General features: G+C 37.4%; 1 protein-coding gene and 1 long non-coding RNA gene across 5 annotated transcripts in view; one reads left to right on the top strand and one right to left on the bottom strand.

Moving 5' to 3' along the window:
• The first annotated feature begins 2,348 nt into the window (after positions 1–2,348).
• The window catches only part of LOC146476379 (uncharacterized), a 131,743-nt gene continuing 118,314 nt past the window's right edge, over positions 2,349–15,777 (top strand). The window contains exons 1-9 of one of the 4 annotated variants that reach the window (XM_085114571.1): positions 2,349–2,377; positions 3,772–4,175; positions 5,421–5,485; positions 6,411–6,473; positions 6,937–7,116; positions 7,426–7,587; positions 7,696–7,773; positions 12,120–12,187; positions 12,487–12,580. In XM_085114571.1, the coding sequence (XP_084970697.1) occupies positions 7,026–7,116; positions 7,426–7,587; positions 7,696–7,773; positions 12,120–12,187; positions 12,487–12,580 (493 nt within the window). In that variant the 5' untranslated portion in view covers positions 2,349–2,377; positions 3,772–4,175; positions 5,421–5,485; positions 6,411–6,473; positions 6,937–7,025. Of the gene's footprint in view, positions 2,378–2,642; positions 2,778–3,771; positions 4,176–5,420; positions 5,486–6,179; positions 6,319–6,410; positions 6,474–6,936; positions 7,117–7,425; positions 7,588–7,695; positions 7,774–12,119; positions 12,188–12,486; positions 12,581–15,777 lie in introns of those variants that run through there. The other 3 variants (XM_085114570.1, XM_085114572.1, XM_085114573.1) reach the window with 3 other exon arrangements.
• Positions 14,166–15,777, bottom strand: part of LOC146476384 (uncharacterized) — a 39,288-nt gene continuing 37,676 nt past the window's right edge. The window contains exon 2 of the long non-coding RNA XR_014865626.1: positions 14,166–14,403. This is a non-coding gene — a long non-coding RNA (uncharacterized LOC146476384). The remainder of the gene's footprint in view (positions 14,404–15,777) is intronic.

The raw sequence follows: 15,777 nt of genomic DNA, 5'->3' as shown, positions 1-15,777 counted from the left end.
TCAAAGAAACAGGAATTGAAGCTGTTACCAGCTTAAACTCGGGCCATATTTGACCACGTGGTGCGTAAGCTTACGATCTTTTAGCAGTGATAACCTCCACCATCGCTAACTCCCCCAAATCGATAGATACAGAGATATAGTGAGGCAATAAGTAACCACTAGATAGAATTGCATTATTTGCAGTACGAATGAAATGCAGGGGAAAAAGACATTTGTTAAGTAACTACCTTGTGCTTCATACCGGGATGATTTGGAGACAAAAACCATTTATGCATTAAATATTTGTGACCCCGGGCCATGATGACGCTAAAAGATCGCTATTTCCGGTATGATCGTCGGAAGGCCACATTCAAGTGTTCTACGCTTTCTACCAAACCTTGTGGTGATCGCCGACATTGTATTAAAACGCAAACTTCTGCAAACCTTTTCCCGTCATCACTGTTCAAGTCCGGATATTTACACCCCTGGACAGAAATGATTTAAAGTAGTCGTTAAGAATTTCCGAGACTACTTCTCCTCTATGAATGCCAAAGTCTTATTTTCAGTCATTTGCGTCTTGGCCATTTGTAGTAAAATTCAGGAACATAATGTTTTCATTCAAGGGTTTTTATATTTATACTCACATTTCATTTAACACAAATATTCGTTCAACTTCAACGAAAAAAATAACCCATTCAACTTTGTGTAAGTTCCCGGACATTCCAAATTGCAATTCAAGAAAACTACCCGTCCAGTCCGTCCAGTGTTCAGTCAAAATGGCGTCGGACGAAGACAGGCTGATTGAAATATTTCGTGAATTCGTCCGGAATGAAATGGCGCTACAACGATCGGGATCGGGATCGGGATCGGGATCTGGAAGTAATGCTTCCCTATTGTCGAGGACGCGAAATCTTATTTCAAATGTGTCCAGATCAGCAAGCAGAGAAGCGGCTGCCAGTCTAGTACAAGCTTCGCTCGAAGCCGAAGTTCCAACACGCAAAGTCAAAATGTTCCGGTCTGAGAAAGGGGAATCGTTGTTTCAGCACATCGGTGATGCTTTGTCTTATCTGGTCCTCGGACCTGTCGGACTGGCCTGTACCGAGTTCAATGAATCCTTTTAACAGGATAATGTTGTCATTCACCGCATAAATTATCCGGGACGTAACTGCCGTCCTCTGATAACTGGTCGATTTCGGGTTTTTCAAGCACGTCATGGCTTTGGGATGAAATTCTTGTTTCCCGTTCTTGCTGGTTTTGCCTTTCTTGAAGCGCCATGGGTGATTCGGTGTACTTGCCGGCCTCCTTCCAGTCTGAAAAACAGAATGCTGTGCACGTGTTGGAACTTCCGCAATTTCAGAATACCCGTCCACTCGCAAGGTGCATTACTCTGAAACCCGTGGTCTGTGCTGGTCCGTGCTACCGCGCTTAACAGATGAATAAGTAATTGACTAAGTATAAAAACTGCATTGCTAAGGCGGTCCGCACCCGTAGGGGATGAATAAGTAATTGATTAACACTTAAAGAACGAGGCAAACACTAAGCAAATTAGATGACTGCGGGACTGCGGTAGCAGGTTTTAAAGTTCTAGATTTTAGTGGCCGGGTATTTTAGAATGTAGCCGAACTTCGGCTTCGAACGAAGCTTGCACTGGACAGGCAGCCGCTTCTCTGCTTGCCGATCTTGCCGCATTTGAAATAAGATTTTGTGTCCTCGACAAAAGGGAAGCATTACTTCTCGATCCCAAACCCGATCCCGACCGTTGTAGCGCCATTTCATTCCGTACGCATTCACGAACAATTTCAATCAACACTTCTTGTACGCACCCAAGAGACTGGGTCGGTGTGTCAAACGTTCACCGAATCCGGGAGGGGACGGGTAGTTTTGTTAAATGGAAATCAGTTGGAATGTCCGGGAACTTACAAAAAGTTGAATTGATATTTTTTCGTTGAAGTTGAATAAATATATGTGTTGAATGAAATTATATGGCGTTGAAGTTGAATGAATATTTGTGTCGGATGAAATTATATGGCGTTGAAGGTAAATGAATATTAATTGGTTGTTGAATAAAGTTATATGGCGTTGAAGTTGAATGAATATTAGTTGTTGAATATAAATATAAATCCTTGAATAAAAATATTATGTTCTTCAATTTTGCTACAAATGGCCAACCATATTTGCCATCCTGTATGTGACCCGTCATGTGGTGAACTTAACTCGGCGCCTCACGGCCCGAGTAAGAAGAACGCGACCGAGAACTTAACTCGTGGCCCGAAGTCTTATGCGTTATCTCTCGGACAATCGCGACACACAAAAAAAATTATAACAAAAATAAAAAAGAATGCGACCGAAAAATATCAAAACTTAACTCGTGCCGCCTTACGGCCCGAGTAATAAATAGGTAGAAACGACCAGAAAATATAAGCGACTACTTCAGTGTGAGTAATTCAACTTTATTTGAGATAAATATAACCTTTCTCAAGTCGAAACCCATGTTTCCTATACTGCCTATAACCCATGGACTGACATATCTCTCCGGCCCGAGTTACAACTTCCTGTCATATGACAATCATATGACCTGAAAACATTTCATGACTCATTCCCACGGGGAATACCCTATTGCTTTCCGAGAATCACGGGATTTTTCTAGCCAAGCGTGCGAAACCGAGAATGTCATAATTTTGTTGGTAAATTAATGTAGTCTGCAACGCATTTACCAGCTCTGGAGCTGTGTTCTCACAGGTCAGGGACAAAGTTAGCGGTAGCCGGCTCACCAAAGCAAGTTTTCACATTACAGTAAGGTTAGTTTGTTTTGTACGAGAAAATGTGCACGTTTTCCCTTGGTAACTTCTGGTTCAAACAAGAAGGCTTGTTGAGGAAAATATTCAAGAAACAAAGCTTGCCTGTGTGTATAGTAGCATTAAGGTTTAAGCTTCCAGCGTATAAGAGGCTTCATACAAGTGAGATGCTTTTGCTTTTGGCATCACATACCTTACACCTTGAATGTAGTATTTCGTTGTCAGCATTAATTACTTAAAGTGATTTTGAAACTTTTAAATTTCTCCTGTGTAATAAGCCATGTTCATCAATTCGTAGTTTATTGATTTCTTTCCGAAATCATTGAATTACAATTTGTTTTTGATTTCATAAAATGTACAAATTAACGAAATACAGGGGAAAACGACATTTGTTAAGTAGAATATCTTTTGCTTCATACCGGGATGCTTTGATTCCCGGGCTTTAATCCTTAAGTTTTCACCTTTGATTTGAAAACAGAAACCATTTGTACATTGATTATGTTTCAAAACAAACCGTGAGTCATAAAAATATCTCTGACCCGGGCCCTGATGACGCTAAACGATCGCTATTTCCGGTATCATCGTTGTGAAGGCCACATTCAAGTGTTCTACGCTTTCTACCAAATCTTGCGCTGATCGCCGACATTGTATTAAAACGCAAACTTCTGCGAACATTTTTAATCACTGTTCAAGTCCGGATATTTTCAAGTCTGGACAGACATGATTTAAAGTAGTCATTAAGAATTTCCGAGATACTTCTCTCTATGAATGCCAAAGTTTTTTTTTTAGTCATCTGTGTCTTGCATCTGCCTATGGTTGGCCATTTGTAGTAAAATTCAAGAACATAATATTTTCATTCAAGGATTTATATTTATATTCAACAACTAATATTCACTCAACTTCAACGCCATATAATTTCATTTAACAACTAAAATTCATATCAAAAAAATAATTTAATAAAAATAAAAAAGAAAGCGACCGAAAACTAGGTAAATAGGTAAAAACGACTAGAAAATGTAAGAGACTACTTCAGTGTGAGTAATTCAACTTTATTTGAGATAAATATAACCTTTCTTAAGTCAAAACCCATGTTTCCTATACTGCCTATAGCCCATGGACTGACATATCAGTTCCAGTTACAACTTCCTGTCATATGACAATCATATTACCTAAAAACAATGGAAAATGTCATGACTCATTCCCTCGGGGAATACCCTATTGCTTTCTGAGAATCACGCAATTTTTCCAGCTAAGCGTCATCACCGAGAATATCATTATTTAATTTTGGTAAATTAATGTAGTCTTCAACGCATTTACCAGCTCTGGAGCTGTGTTTTCACAGGTCGGGGACAAAGGTAGCGGTAGCCGGCTCACCAAAGCAAGTTTTCACATTACAGTAAGGTTAGTTTGTCATTGTGTACGAGAAAATGTAAACGCTTTCCCTTGGTAATACTTCTTGTTCAAACAAGAAGGCTTGTTGAGGAAAATACTAATAAAACAAAGCTTGCCTGTGTGTAGAGTAGCAGTTAGGTTTAAGCTTCCAGCGTCAGAGACTTTAAAGTTCATAGTCGAGTTGCTTTTGCTTTTGGCATCACATACCTTACACCTTGGATGTAGTATTGTCAGCATTAATTACTTAAATTGATTTTGAAACTTGCAAATTTCTCCACTGTTATAAGCCATGTTCATCAATTTGTAGTTTATTTCTTCCTTTCTGAAATCATTGAATTACAATTTGTTTTTTATTTCTTAAAATGTACAAATTAACGAGCCGTATTGTGCCATTGCGAAATCGTGCCCTTTGAAACATTTCAAATGTGGATGCCAGTTTTAACAATCTTAAGTGTTTTGATCGAATGGTTAGTTGCTTGTTAAAAGAAGAAACAATAAAAGTAACGTTGTTCGACGTTTCGATGTTTTGGGCATTGATAAAGTGAAAATTAGTGGAGTGGATCTAATTTATTGAAACACTGATGACAAAGAACCGATGCGAAGTATTATCGACAGAAATTGCGTGACTGTGCGGAAAACGGATACGATGTAAACTTTACCTCACGCTATCAGAAAAGAAATATTTTTTAGCCTTTTCCATGACAAAGGAAATTTTCAATTATAACATATTTATAAAATTCTTTGCTATCATTTGAAATAAAATACATTAAAACGAGCAATCACAGTTACTTGTGCCTTTAAAGTAATTTTGAATATTACAGTGTAAATTATATTAGAAGACAAACTGCAAAAGGTCAAAACATTTCGCTGTTTGTCTTCTAGGTCTTCTAGGAATTTAAAGGAGATGAAACAAAGTCATTGTAATAGCGTTTGATCCCTAAAAGCCATTGTAGACGGATGAACTTTTATATCGTTGAATTCCCCCTTACAAACATCGCTTACATGTAGTTACTATTTGTATCGCATCATTACGCCCGCTGTACTTAATTTAGCCCATTGATAGCGATTTTCTTATTAGCACCATATCACAACAGTATCCCATACCTCATAAATGCGACAAACTTCTCCTTCTGCACTGCCCAGCCGTTTCTCTGTCATAAATGCTCGCCAAATATAATGCGACCACTCGAATCGACTCATCAGTTAAAGATGACAAAAGCAAATCACAACAATTGCCACATATTTCTGTTTCAGGACTCGTACTATCACTTGTTATCCCTTCCGAGGAACATTAAGAAGAGGATTTTATGGAAACTTCGGTAAGCAATTTGTATTCTGGCGATATAATTCACGTCCACTAGCCTATTCTTAGAAGTCTAATAACAGATTTTATTAACCGGTCAAAAATAGAGGAAATAGCAGTAACCTGGGTACAAGCTATTACTTGGGCTCGATTTCCAGCCGCTGTTCGGGAAACGAGGAACAAAGACCGGACTCGAGATCGAGCCTAGCTATTACTCTACACGCAGTTTCTGGTGAAAATTGTTTAAAAAAAAGTACGCAAGGAGTAAAACGAGAGCAAAACGCAAACCATGCACGGGCCTGCATGGAGTAGCCAGCTTAGTAGAACTCAAGGAGTGTCGGGGAAACATGTCTTTTCGTTTTCCCACATCAAACCAACAAACACCAAAATTACCGCCAACAAAATCTCCCTAATCTGCAGTGTCACGCACGAGCGACTTGGCTACAATAACAAACAGATATTTACATCCCTTGATTTAAAATAAGTTATACTTTAAAATATCTCATTAAACGATGTGCCAGATTTCCCGGTGAACTTGCTGAAGAAATAGAAAATAACTTGATAGCAATACAACCTGGAACAATTAAAATTAACTATATTAATAGCCAATCGGAAGTAACTGTTCCCACGAAAAGCAAATATTGCATCACTATTCACCTCCACTTCGGTCAATTATTCACCCATTTTAAAATAAATACTACAATGGCAGGGAGGAAATAAGGCCCTACCCATGATGCTTAGCGTCAAAAACGCTCGCCTCAATGATGCCACGTAGGGAAATCGTTGTGGTTCGCACGTAAATTCACCGTTTTTCGTCTGGATTTATCTTGTTCATGGTAGTCGGTTTCGGTACGTTTTCCCTGATTTTTGTATTTTGTCATTTCCACTACTTATTGATGAGGAATTGAAGGAATAATTATTGTGCTGTATTATTTCTCTAGGGCTTTGTTTGTGGGCAGCATGCCGTGAAGACGCCATTGTTTGTCTATGATCGCTTCACAAAGGTGCGAAAATCGTTTTCTTCAAGAATATATGGAATACATTTGCCCATTGCATTTGAAGAGTTAAATCTTTGCTTTGAGGAACACAGAACTAAAATATTCGTATTCTAATGTACTCACGTTTTGGCTAAATTACAGAATACAGGGCCACTAATTTACATGATAATAGCATCTATTGTGTTTAATGTGTCGTTCTATTGTGTTATGTGTCGTTCTTCCACGTTTTATTGGGGCAAATATCGACTGAAAATCCCTGAAAATATGGCGCGAATGGTTACTTTCACTGTTAAATGGTGTCGCAAGGGCAAACTGCTTTCATTGCGTTATTCGCTGGACTTCGCCTTGTTGCATCATATACATACACTGTACATAAAAATATTTCTTAAACGGTCGCTTTTGTTGACTCAGATTTTATCTTTAGCGTTCGCTGGTATAATGTGTAATTAAAACAGGCATTACGCTTTAGAGCTTCAAAGGAATAACAACAGCTGATGAATAAAATCAACATAAAAATTGTTTGATTCATAGGACTTTTAGCCCGAACTGCCAGCATTCATGGCGCAGAGTCAAATCAAAGCTGAAACTGGAAATGACCTCACACCAGCTGGTGAGGAGACATTGGATTTTGATGACGGCACTTTAAGAGGTGAGAAGAAAAGTTGAATTCTTTTTATTAGAATATTTCAATATATAAAAGCGACAAAATTCGAATATCCTTTGCTAGTGTGGCTAGACTCATCCCCAATTCACTGCGTTCTGAATCTGAAAGCAAGTGCAAGAATTTATCCACGGGTAAATTTAATCAGTAAACTTTTACAATTGTATTAAGCTGCGCCGTTCGTTTCTTACACAGGTGCACTAAAAGAAACTCAAAGAAAAATATCATTCACAACAAAACGCCGTAGCGCTGCAGGCTATCTACTAATACATTATCTTCTTAATTGCTTCATTTTAGCAATAGCAGAGGTTTACAAAACTGAGGGTAATGACAGTTACAGACAGAATGATTTCAACAACGCCATCTACTTCTACACGGAAGGAATTAAAGTAAACTGCAAGGATGAGGAACTGAAAGCCCAACTATACAGCAACAGGGCAAAAGCTTATTTTTGTTTGGGTGAGAAGATTTTGTTAGCTAAAATTGGTTTATTAAAATATTAAAGGGTTCTTCAATCGAACCAGCATCAATATGCTAGCTTTCTCCTCATACTTTATTCTTTCACAGGAAACTATACTGATTCCTTGACTGATGCGAAAGTTGCCTGTTCCTTACAGCCATCTTATTTGAAAGCAATCTTCACAGGTACGAGTTACTAAAATACAAAATCTTTATGTAAACATTTATAATATCTACAGTAAAATAATGAATTCACAAACGCTAAGAATACAAAGACGGTCAATATCACTAGTTTTATTGGGACGGGGATAACTTTACAGTAACATATCACGAGTTCGCTACACCGCTAAAATGTTAGATCCGTTTGTAAAAAATATGTTTCGTAGTTTCCTAAGTAGATTAGGGAATGGTCCATCTCATTTAAAAGGCACCATTTTAAAACCAATACTGTTTACATGAATGTTTTTTTTATTTCAATTCAAGGGATTTTACATTTTACAAAGCAATTGTAAATGCAACAAATTACAAAATTACAAATGCAACCAATTTGAATGACTAAACAAAACAAATATTGTCACCAAAAACAGAAAGGTACGAGACTAAAATAAACAAATAGATCAAGCAAAAAGCCCTTGATATACATATAATAAAATAAAATCACACAAAAGGTCATACAAGATATTTGATTTCAAGTCAAGGTATTGTACGTTTTACGCTTCTTACATATTGTTAATGCAACAGATTTTGAGAGATATTTTGAAAGCGAGACCATTTCCGTACAAACACGTTTGAGTCGTTATTGTGGAATGCAATGTGCTTTTTAATTTCTATCGTTTTCATAAGTACAGGTATATACACCTGCAGCTTAGGAAGCTGGTTCCCAAGTCTGCAGGTGTATATGTTATGTCAAGCGATAAGTTTAAGTTTAATAATGTTTTGCCATGCTAGTATATGTACAATATATATATATAAAAAATGACATTACAAAAGTTATAAAAAGCGCATGACCGGAGAATAATTGGGGGAAACTAAATTCCCATACAAAGAATATTCTCCAAAAAAAATGTAAACATTCTAAAAAAAAAATTAAAAAAAAAATAATTAAAAGCGGCTAAAAACTAGCTTATTAAATTACCTACTAAAATTTATACAAATGGCCCAAAGCTAGCCTAACGAGTTACTCCTGATTTAAATGACACAAATGATCTAAAAGATGGGATTTAAAACTGCTCAATGAAGATGCATGCGTAATGTTTGTTGGAATACTATTCCAGTCTGTTATGTAGCGATTAAAAAATGAAAATTTAAAGTAATTCGTACGTGTCTTCTTAGGTCTTATCTTGAAATTATGGTTCTTACGCGTTTTCGCTAATACATTAAAATCAAAAAACATATGAGGATCTATGTCACAGTGTCCGAAAATAATCTTGTACATCTGTACTAAGCAGATAAACTTCCTTCGTAACTCAAGCGAAGGCCATTTCAAGACCCCAAGTCTCTCCTGATATTCTTTCTCTGATCCGCAAATGACTCGAGTAGCTCGCCTCTGTATCGACTCTATACTTTTGATGTGCTTCACTAAATACGGATTCCAGACCTGACATCCATATTCCAAAATTGGACGCACTAAAGTCTTATATGCTGTCGAGACTCCTTCAGGATTGTTTGAACCAAAGGTTCTCCTTATCAAACTTAGAACTTTATTAGCTTTAGCACAGATATAGTTTATATGGTAATCCCAAGATAGGGAAGACTCCAGCCAGACACCAAGGTGCTTATGGTGATCTACTGCTGATAAGGGTTTGTCAGACAAGAAGAGAAGGCCTTTAAAGTCGTCCATGAGACCGCAACAGAGAGACAAGAAGGGAGGGACGTTTTTAAAATCTTTGATCCACTCAAACATGCTCTTCCAGAATTTGTAAGTGTATTTGCAAGTCCAGAATAGATGAGCGAGGGTTTCTTTTGGTTCCTCGCAAAAGGAGCAGGAATCTGTTTGTTTGATATCTATTTTGTGCAGAAAGTCATTTGTGGCTATTTTTCTGTGAAGGAATTTAAATTGGAACGCTCTAAGCTTTGCCTCTCTTGTACACAGAAATGATAGGCGGTAGGTATTTTCCCAGTTTACTATTATATTAAGATTACAGTGTATGTCTCTCTCTTCCAACCACTTTCCCTGACTCCTTGATGATGTGCATTTCCCTTGCTATAACATACATATATTGCTAAAAAAAGAAATAACTAAATAATAATAATAATAATAATGATAATAATAATAATAATAATAATAATAATAATAATAATAATAATAATTATAATAATAATGATAATAATTAATCTTAACAAAATGGTGCGATTTGCTGTATCCATGCAATCCTTTTGATAATTCAACAATATACAACCTGTATTTTCATTTTTATCAACAGCCTTTGTTATTTTATCGGCAAGTTTAATTATCGCATGATTTGTTGAGTTTTACTATTTTATCCATATTGATGATTAGATCAGATCTTGTTTTATCAACGTAAGTTTTCGTACACAAGCTTTTCAGATATTTTCGCAAAATAAAATGGATGGACAGATAATTGCCTATAAATAGAAATAGCGCTTTCATCGTTTCGTCGTCCGTTTTATACACAGCCGTTACTAAAGCTATTTTTGGTTGATCTCGGATTTTTCCAGTTGAAAATGTTAAATTAGAAATATGGGACAATGGTATTGATATATGTGGGGCGACAAAGTTATCCATTTATCCTTGCGAACAGATTCCTGTGTTACAGGGACATTCCCTTGGTATTGTTTCCCAGAAATACAAAGGTTATCCTTAATTAAAGAAGTCCTGTGACCTTCAGCCTTAGTTTTTTTCATGACCGGTAGGGAGATTTCCTTGGTTCTTCCCTTGCTTCGTTTCTTCTTGCTAAAGTCTCGACCGTACAGCAAAGACTTGAAATGGCGGGCAATATGGATTCTGAGCATTTATTGAAAATTATTGGGTATTTTCCAGACTACCTTTCGGCATTGTCGCGTACGCTTTTATTGGACAACCTTTGTCGAAACAGCTGTAAACACCAATGAAATACCAGGTGAGCTTACGCGTGAAAACATGATACCTTCAGACGCGAAAGAAAGAAGTTATCTTTACACTTAAAAAGATCACCGTTGCTATGGTGACATAATAAATTGTACTTTTCCAATGATTTGGTATTTCATTGGTGTTTATATAATGAGCAGAACATTACGTGGCCGCTTGGAGATACGAAATTTCTCTTTTCGTCTTGAAAAATATTTCACACCAGTGAGCGCATATTTTTTAACACTCGAAGAGAAATTTCGTATCTCCTCGTGGCCATGTGATATCCTCTATAAGTTCATTAGATTATTTCGCACCGTGAGCTGGGCTTCGTCTTTGGACTTAAATTTTCGCGGTTTTCATCGGCCCGTGACCGCACCTGTGCCGCATTTTCAAAATCTTGCAAGTTTCTTTTGAAATAAAATACCTTGGAACATTAAAACATGATTTCCGAAAATAGTAAATCCAAGGGTATTTTCAGACGAAATATCAGAAATTCGACGTAGTGGTCGGTGAAGTGCGGTTCTCGATTCTTAGAAACAGCCGCTTTGTTTCTCCTGCCCTTAGTCGCCTTGCTCTTTCTCACGCTGTTGGTCACAAAAATTGACTTTGTATTTTGTTGTCTTCAACATTTCATTTTGTTTTTCTTATTAAACACCGTTGGCGATGCAACTTTCCGCCAAACAATGTACCGTTTGCATTGGTTTTCCTGTGGTGCTGCGTACGGACGGTCGGACAGAGGAAAGTGACGTCATAACCTTACGAAAATTTCTGGCATTGGCGGGTTACCAAATTTTCTTACCCACGCGGATCCGTGCGCGCGCCTTTATCACGCCGAGCTCCGCTATTAAAATGAGCGTAAAAGTTTTCATGTATCAACTACGGTGATAAAATTTATCGTGTTTTGATAATGGAAATCCACATCATTTTTTGATCAGTTGAAAAAAGGATGTATTGGTGTTGCATGATATGGTCTCAAAATGAGCACATGTTAGTCGCTTACTGACAATACTATTAAACTGGCGAGTCGGGAAAAAATAAACTTCTGGATCATTCAAATTGCATTTTAATAGTAAGGATAGATAGCCGTTTCTGTGGTAGAAAAATATAGCAAATTTGTTTCTGAGTCCTCAGTGACATGGCTTTTTAAAGGTTGCTCTATCTGCAAGAATTCAGTAGAAATATTCCCGTTGAATTTATCACAGCATTTTCCTTTTAAGGAAGGGTGCTTTCTGTCAATTTTGGTTTGTTTTTGTCCGAAAACCATCAACATCCCCGATATCCTTTTGTGTCCTCTGAACGTACCGATAGTAAATAAACACTGCTCATCGCAAAGTAACAAGGAACGATTGTTTGCGAACGTAACATTAAACAAAGGGTCCCACTCATGTAATTCTTCAATGAGCTTTTAGCCTTCTTAAATAAGCCAAGAATTATGACGAAATTAATTTTTTCTTTTTATTAGGAGCAAGTGCATGTGCTCAGCTGAATCACTTTGAGGAAGCCATCACGTGGTGTGAAAAGGGATTAGCAGTATCCTTCACTACAGATGCTTCAATGGAAAAGATTTGTCACGTTCACACTTTACGATAGTCTTTCGTTCTTGCTTTTGTGTGCGTACCTTCTTGGGCGATCTTATTACAACAAAATAAGTTATTTAGTCTTCATGATAACTCAGTCCTATTTCGTCGCTGACTTTAAATTTCCTATGAATAAAGTAAAGAAACAAAGTGAAAGAGTTATAAAAGAAAGACAGGCAAAAAAGTTTAAAGAGTTAGTTAGCTTTTTGTTACTTTTCACACACGCGTGTTATAAATCTTGACTAATGAAAGATTGACAAGAATAACAAAAAATTGGTGGAACTAAAGAGGAAGTCCGTCAATGAATACAACAAGCTGCGCGATACAAACGGAGGGGAAGATGCAGGTGAATATAATGTCTTATAAGCTATCATGGAAACACCGGACATTGATAGAGACACATTAGGATGTCAGGAAGTTTGTGAATTTATTCTAAAGACGCGTGCATCAAACTAGAAAGAGTTACGAAAATTTAGCCGGATTCCATGCAGTGCACTTTCTCTAGGCTTTATGGTGGTCTTGAATACCCTGCTAGCAAAGGTTTCTTTCTGGTAAGTCTTTTAGCATGTACGAAGTCGTTCGCGTCCCTAGTTCGCGTACTCGGTGCCGAGTACGCGAAATACTAGGGGCGCGAACGACTTCGTACATGCTAAGAGTCAGAAAGAAACTTCTGCTAGCAGAGTAGGTCTTAAAACGTACGTTTTAACTGACCAAAGCTTTTAACATTTTTGCAAGGGTGTACACGTTACCCTAACCAGAACATCAGCGGCTATTTACAAATAAAGAGTTGAAGAAGCGACACATGTACATAAACCGACCCCAGACCCCGATAGAGATAAGAAAGAAGCTTTCTGAATAGACCACTGCAGCGACTTTATCCAATGAAACTTTCGTGTGACTTAATGGCTCTAGACAGTAATCTAGCACTCCAACAAAAACAAAGAGAACGAACAAAACTCTTGCCTTTCAGTTTTGTAACGAAATATTATCCGGCAGTGCCTAACCTAAAACAAGTGCTCATGAACAACTGGAGTTTAATTAGACAGCAACCTTTACTAAGAAAAAGCATAGAAATTCACCCCGGAATGCTGTCTAAATAGAAATACAGTAAAGACGTTTGAAATTTTCCAGCGGCAACTCCAGTAGATAACATGTAAAAGGATAAACAAAACAGTGCTGCGCTTAGCTTGCACATTGCGTGGCACTAAGAAGTTAAAAAATGAAATTTACTTCAGCTGACTGGTATCATACGAAGGAGAACATTCTCCGAAGGACATACTCGTTTGAGCAAAAAATTAAAAAAATTGAAACATGCACTACGAAGTCACACAGCCTAGTCGCTCTTTTTAACGCCGAAATTCTTCCCACATACCTCCCAGACAAACACCTGTACACCAAGACGTTAGTGCATTATGAACTGTGAACACGTTTTCGCCCTCCATGCATTAGTTGGGTTGACAACGATAAGTGTGAGAAGACCACGTTGGGTCCCACGCCTTTAAAAGTTAGCAAAGCGTACCATGTCATAATAATGTGCATGTAAAACGTTTCCAAGCAATAGCAAAAATATAAACACCACCTGATAACCTGAAGTTATCGGAGAAAAGGAGCACACCCATTTTAAGTGGTTGCATTTTAATTTTGAGGATATTATCAAATACAGAAAACATGGGATGAAAAGTCGAAGGCAAAGCATACGTTGTGCTCTATACCAGTTCCCAGTTCTGTTGGCAGTGAAAGGAAGACCAGAAAAGATGTATCACGATCATGGATCGACTTCTACTGGAGCCACGTGGTGGTTCAGGAAAGTTATATGTGAAGAGAAGTTGAACCAGTTTACAATAAACAAGATGGCGCAAAACAGGTTACGGTCGTTGTTGACATTGAAAATGCTTCGTTCGCGAAGTACCATACCGCAGAACGTTCTCATCTTTTTACAGAATCGACTACTCCTTATTTGGAAAATTTCTCTCCAAAAGTAGACTTTTTACAGAAGGGCAACTTGCAGATGAGACAGACGTATTTTGTCAAATTAAAACACCAACTACAGGTGTCTTCGTCGTCATTTGACGTGAGAACGAGGCTAAATATATATATTATCATCCAAATTTTTAATTTTTTAATTTAGCTCGTCTAATGAGAAGATCGACGTTTGTCTCCGAGACGATCCTTACACGTCTGAAGCAGACAGATAGAGCGTGTTGGTCGATCAAAACTCATTTAGACGATCATACCTAAGACAGACGTCAAACTTATCATGAACTTAATCCGCCCAGTTTGGTTCGTCTCACGAAAAGTTCGACTTTTGACTTAGGCCTCAGACTAGATATTCTGACGGTGACTTTTGCTGGGCTTATACACTATAGGGATTCCCGATAATTTTATGCCAATTCATTGCAAGTTGTTTTCCTGTTCTGTTATATTTCCTTATGTTGAGATGTTAAGACGTCATGACCTTCACTAATTTCTTTTAGCCGCAAACTGTAATAAATTTATACCAATTAATCTAGCACTTCATTCCACCTCCAATATTTGGGTCGACCGGGGTTTTCTTTCGTCATACTTTTAAAGTTTACTTTCTCCAGACTATTCTGTTAAGAAAGCATTGATTACGTTTTGCTTTAGATAGGAAACCAGTGCTGAATCTTTTTAGCACCGATTGACAGATACCTTTGGTGTCCAAATTCCACCCTCAAATTTTCATTGAAGTTTTGTACATTATCACGCTTTTTAGTGACGTTTTCAGCATCTCCCTTGGCTCATTCCGGTACAGTAATTAAAGGTGTCAGGCTACTGTTTACAGTGCAAAGGAAGGATTTTCGATAAAAAAAAGAAGTTCTGCAACTCGCAGCCCTTCGGGTGATTCAAACCTATTTACTTAACCATTCTTTACGAAAATCTGAAAAATATGGCATATAAAAGCAAACATTTGCAACAACATTTGCATCAAGAACAAAACGCAAAGCTCCCAAATAAAGCTTATTCTTGTAAATCTGTTTTAGACACAAGGAAAACCTCAGTTTTTACGTTTCACCTAATTTACCTGAGAAAATTTTCACTTAATCAAAAACAAAGTCACTTAAAAATCCACGTTATCTTCAAATGCGTCACTAGTTCAAATTTGATACACAAGCCTGCCAAATTTTCACGAGAAGAAGGCGTGATTGGAAAAACTATCTACAGCCTGTATGACCTCTCAAAATATCAGCGAGGTTGACCTTTCAACTTATACAATCACTAGATCATGTAACCCTTATTATTGAATGGGTCCTTATACTTTTCCGTAAATAGATCTTTCCGGGAAAGTAACTGAGCTGAGAGAGAAATGCGTTACTGGGAAGTCTCTAGACACTATAAAATCTGAACTCTCCTAACTTTTATAGGGGTATTTACAGTATAGACCACACCTTCATCTTCCAAGTTTTCATTTCCTGTACCTTAATTGTATATAGGCTCTTTGAAAAACTTTAAAACGTGTTTATAAAATAAGAATTCTCTTCTATTTACATTTTTACAGACTTCCCTACATTCTTACAAAAAACC

The sequence above is a fragment of the Pavona decussata genome, unplaced genomic scaffold (assembly GCF_977016875.1).
Source record: "Pavona decussata unplaced genomic scaffold, jaPavDecu1.1 SCAFFOLD_77, whole genome shotgun sequence".
NCBI lineage: Eukaryota > Metazoa > Cnidaria > Anthozoa > Scleractinia > Agariciidae > Pavona > Pavona decussata.
This window is presented reverse-complemented; position numbering and strand designations above follow the sequence as displayed.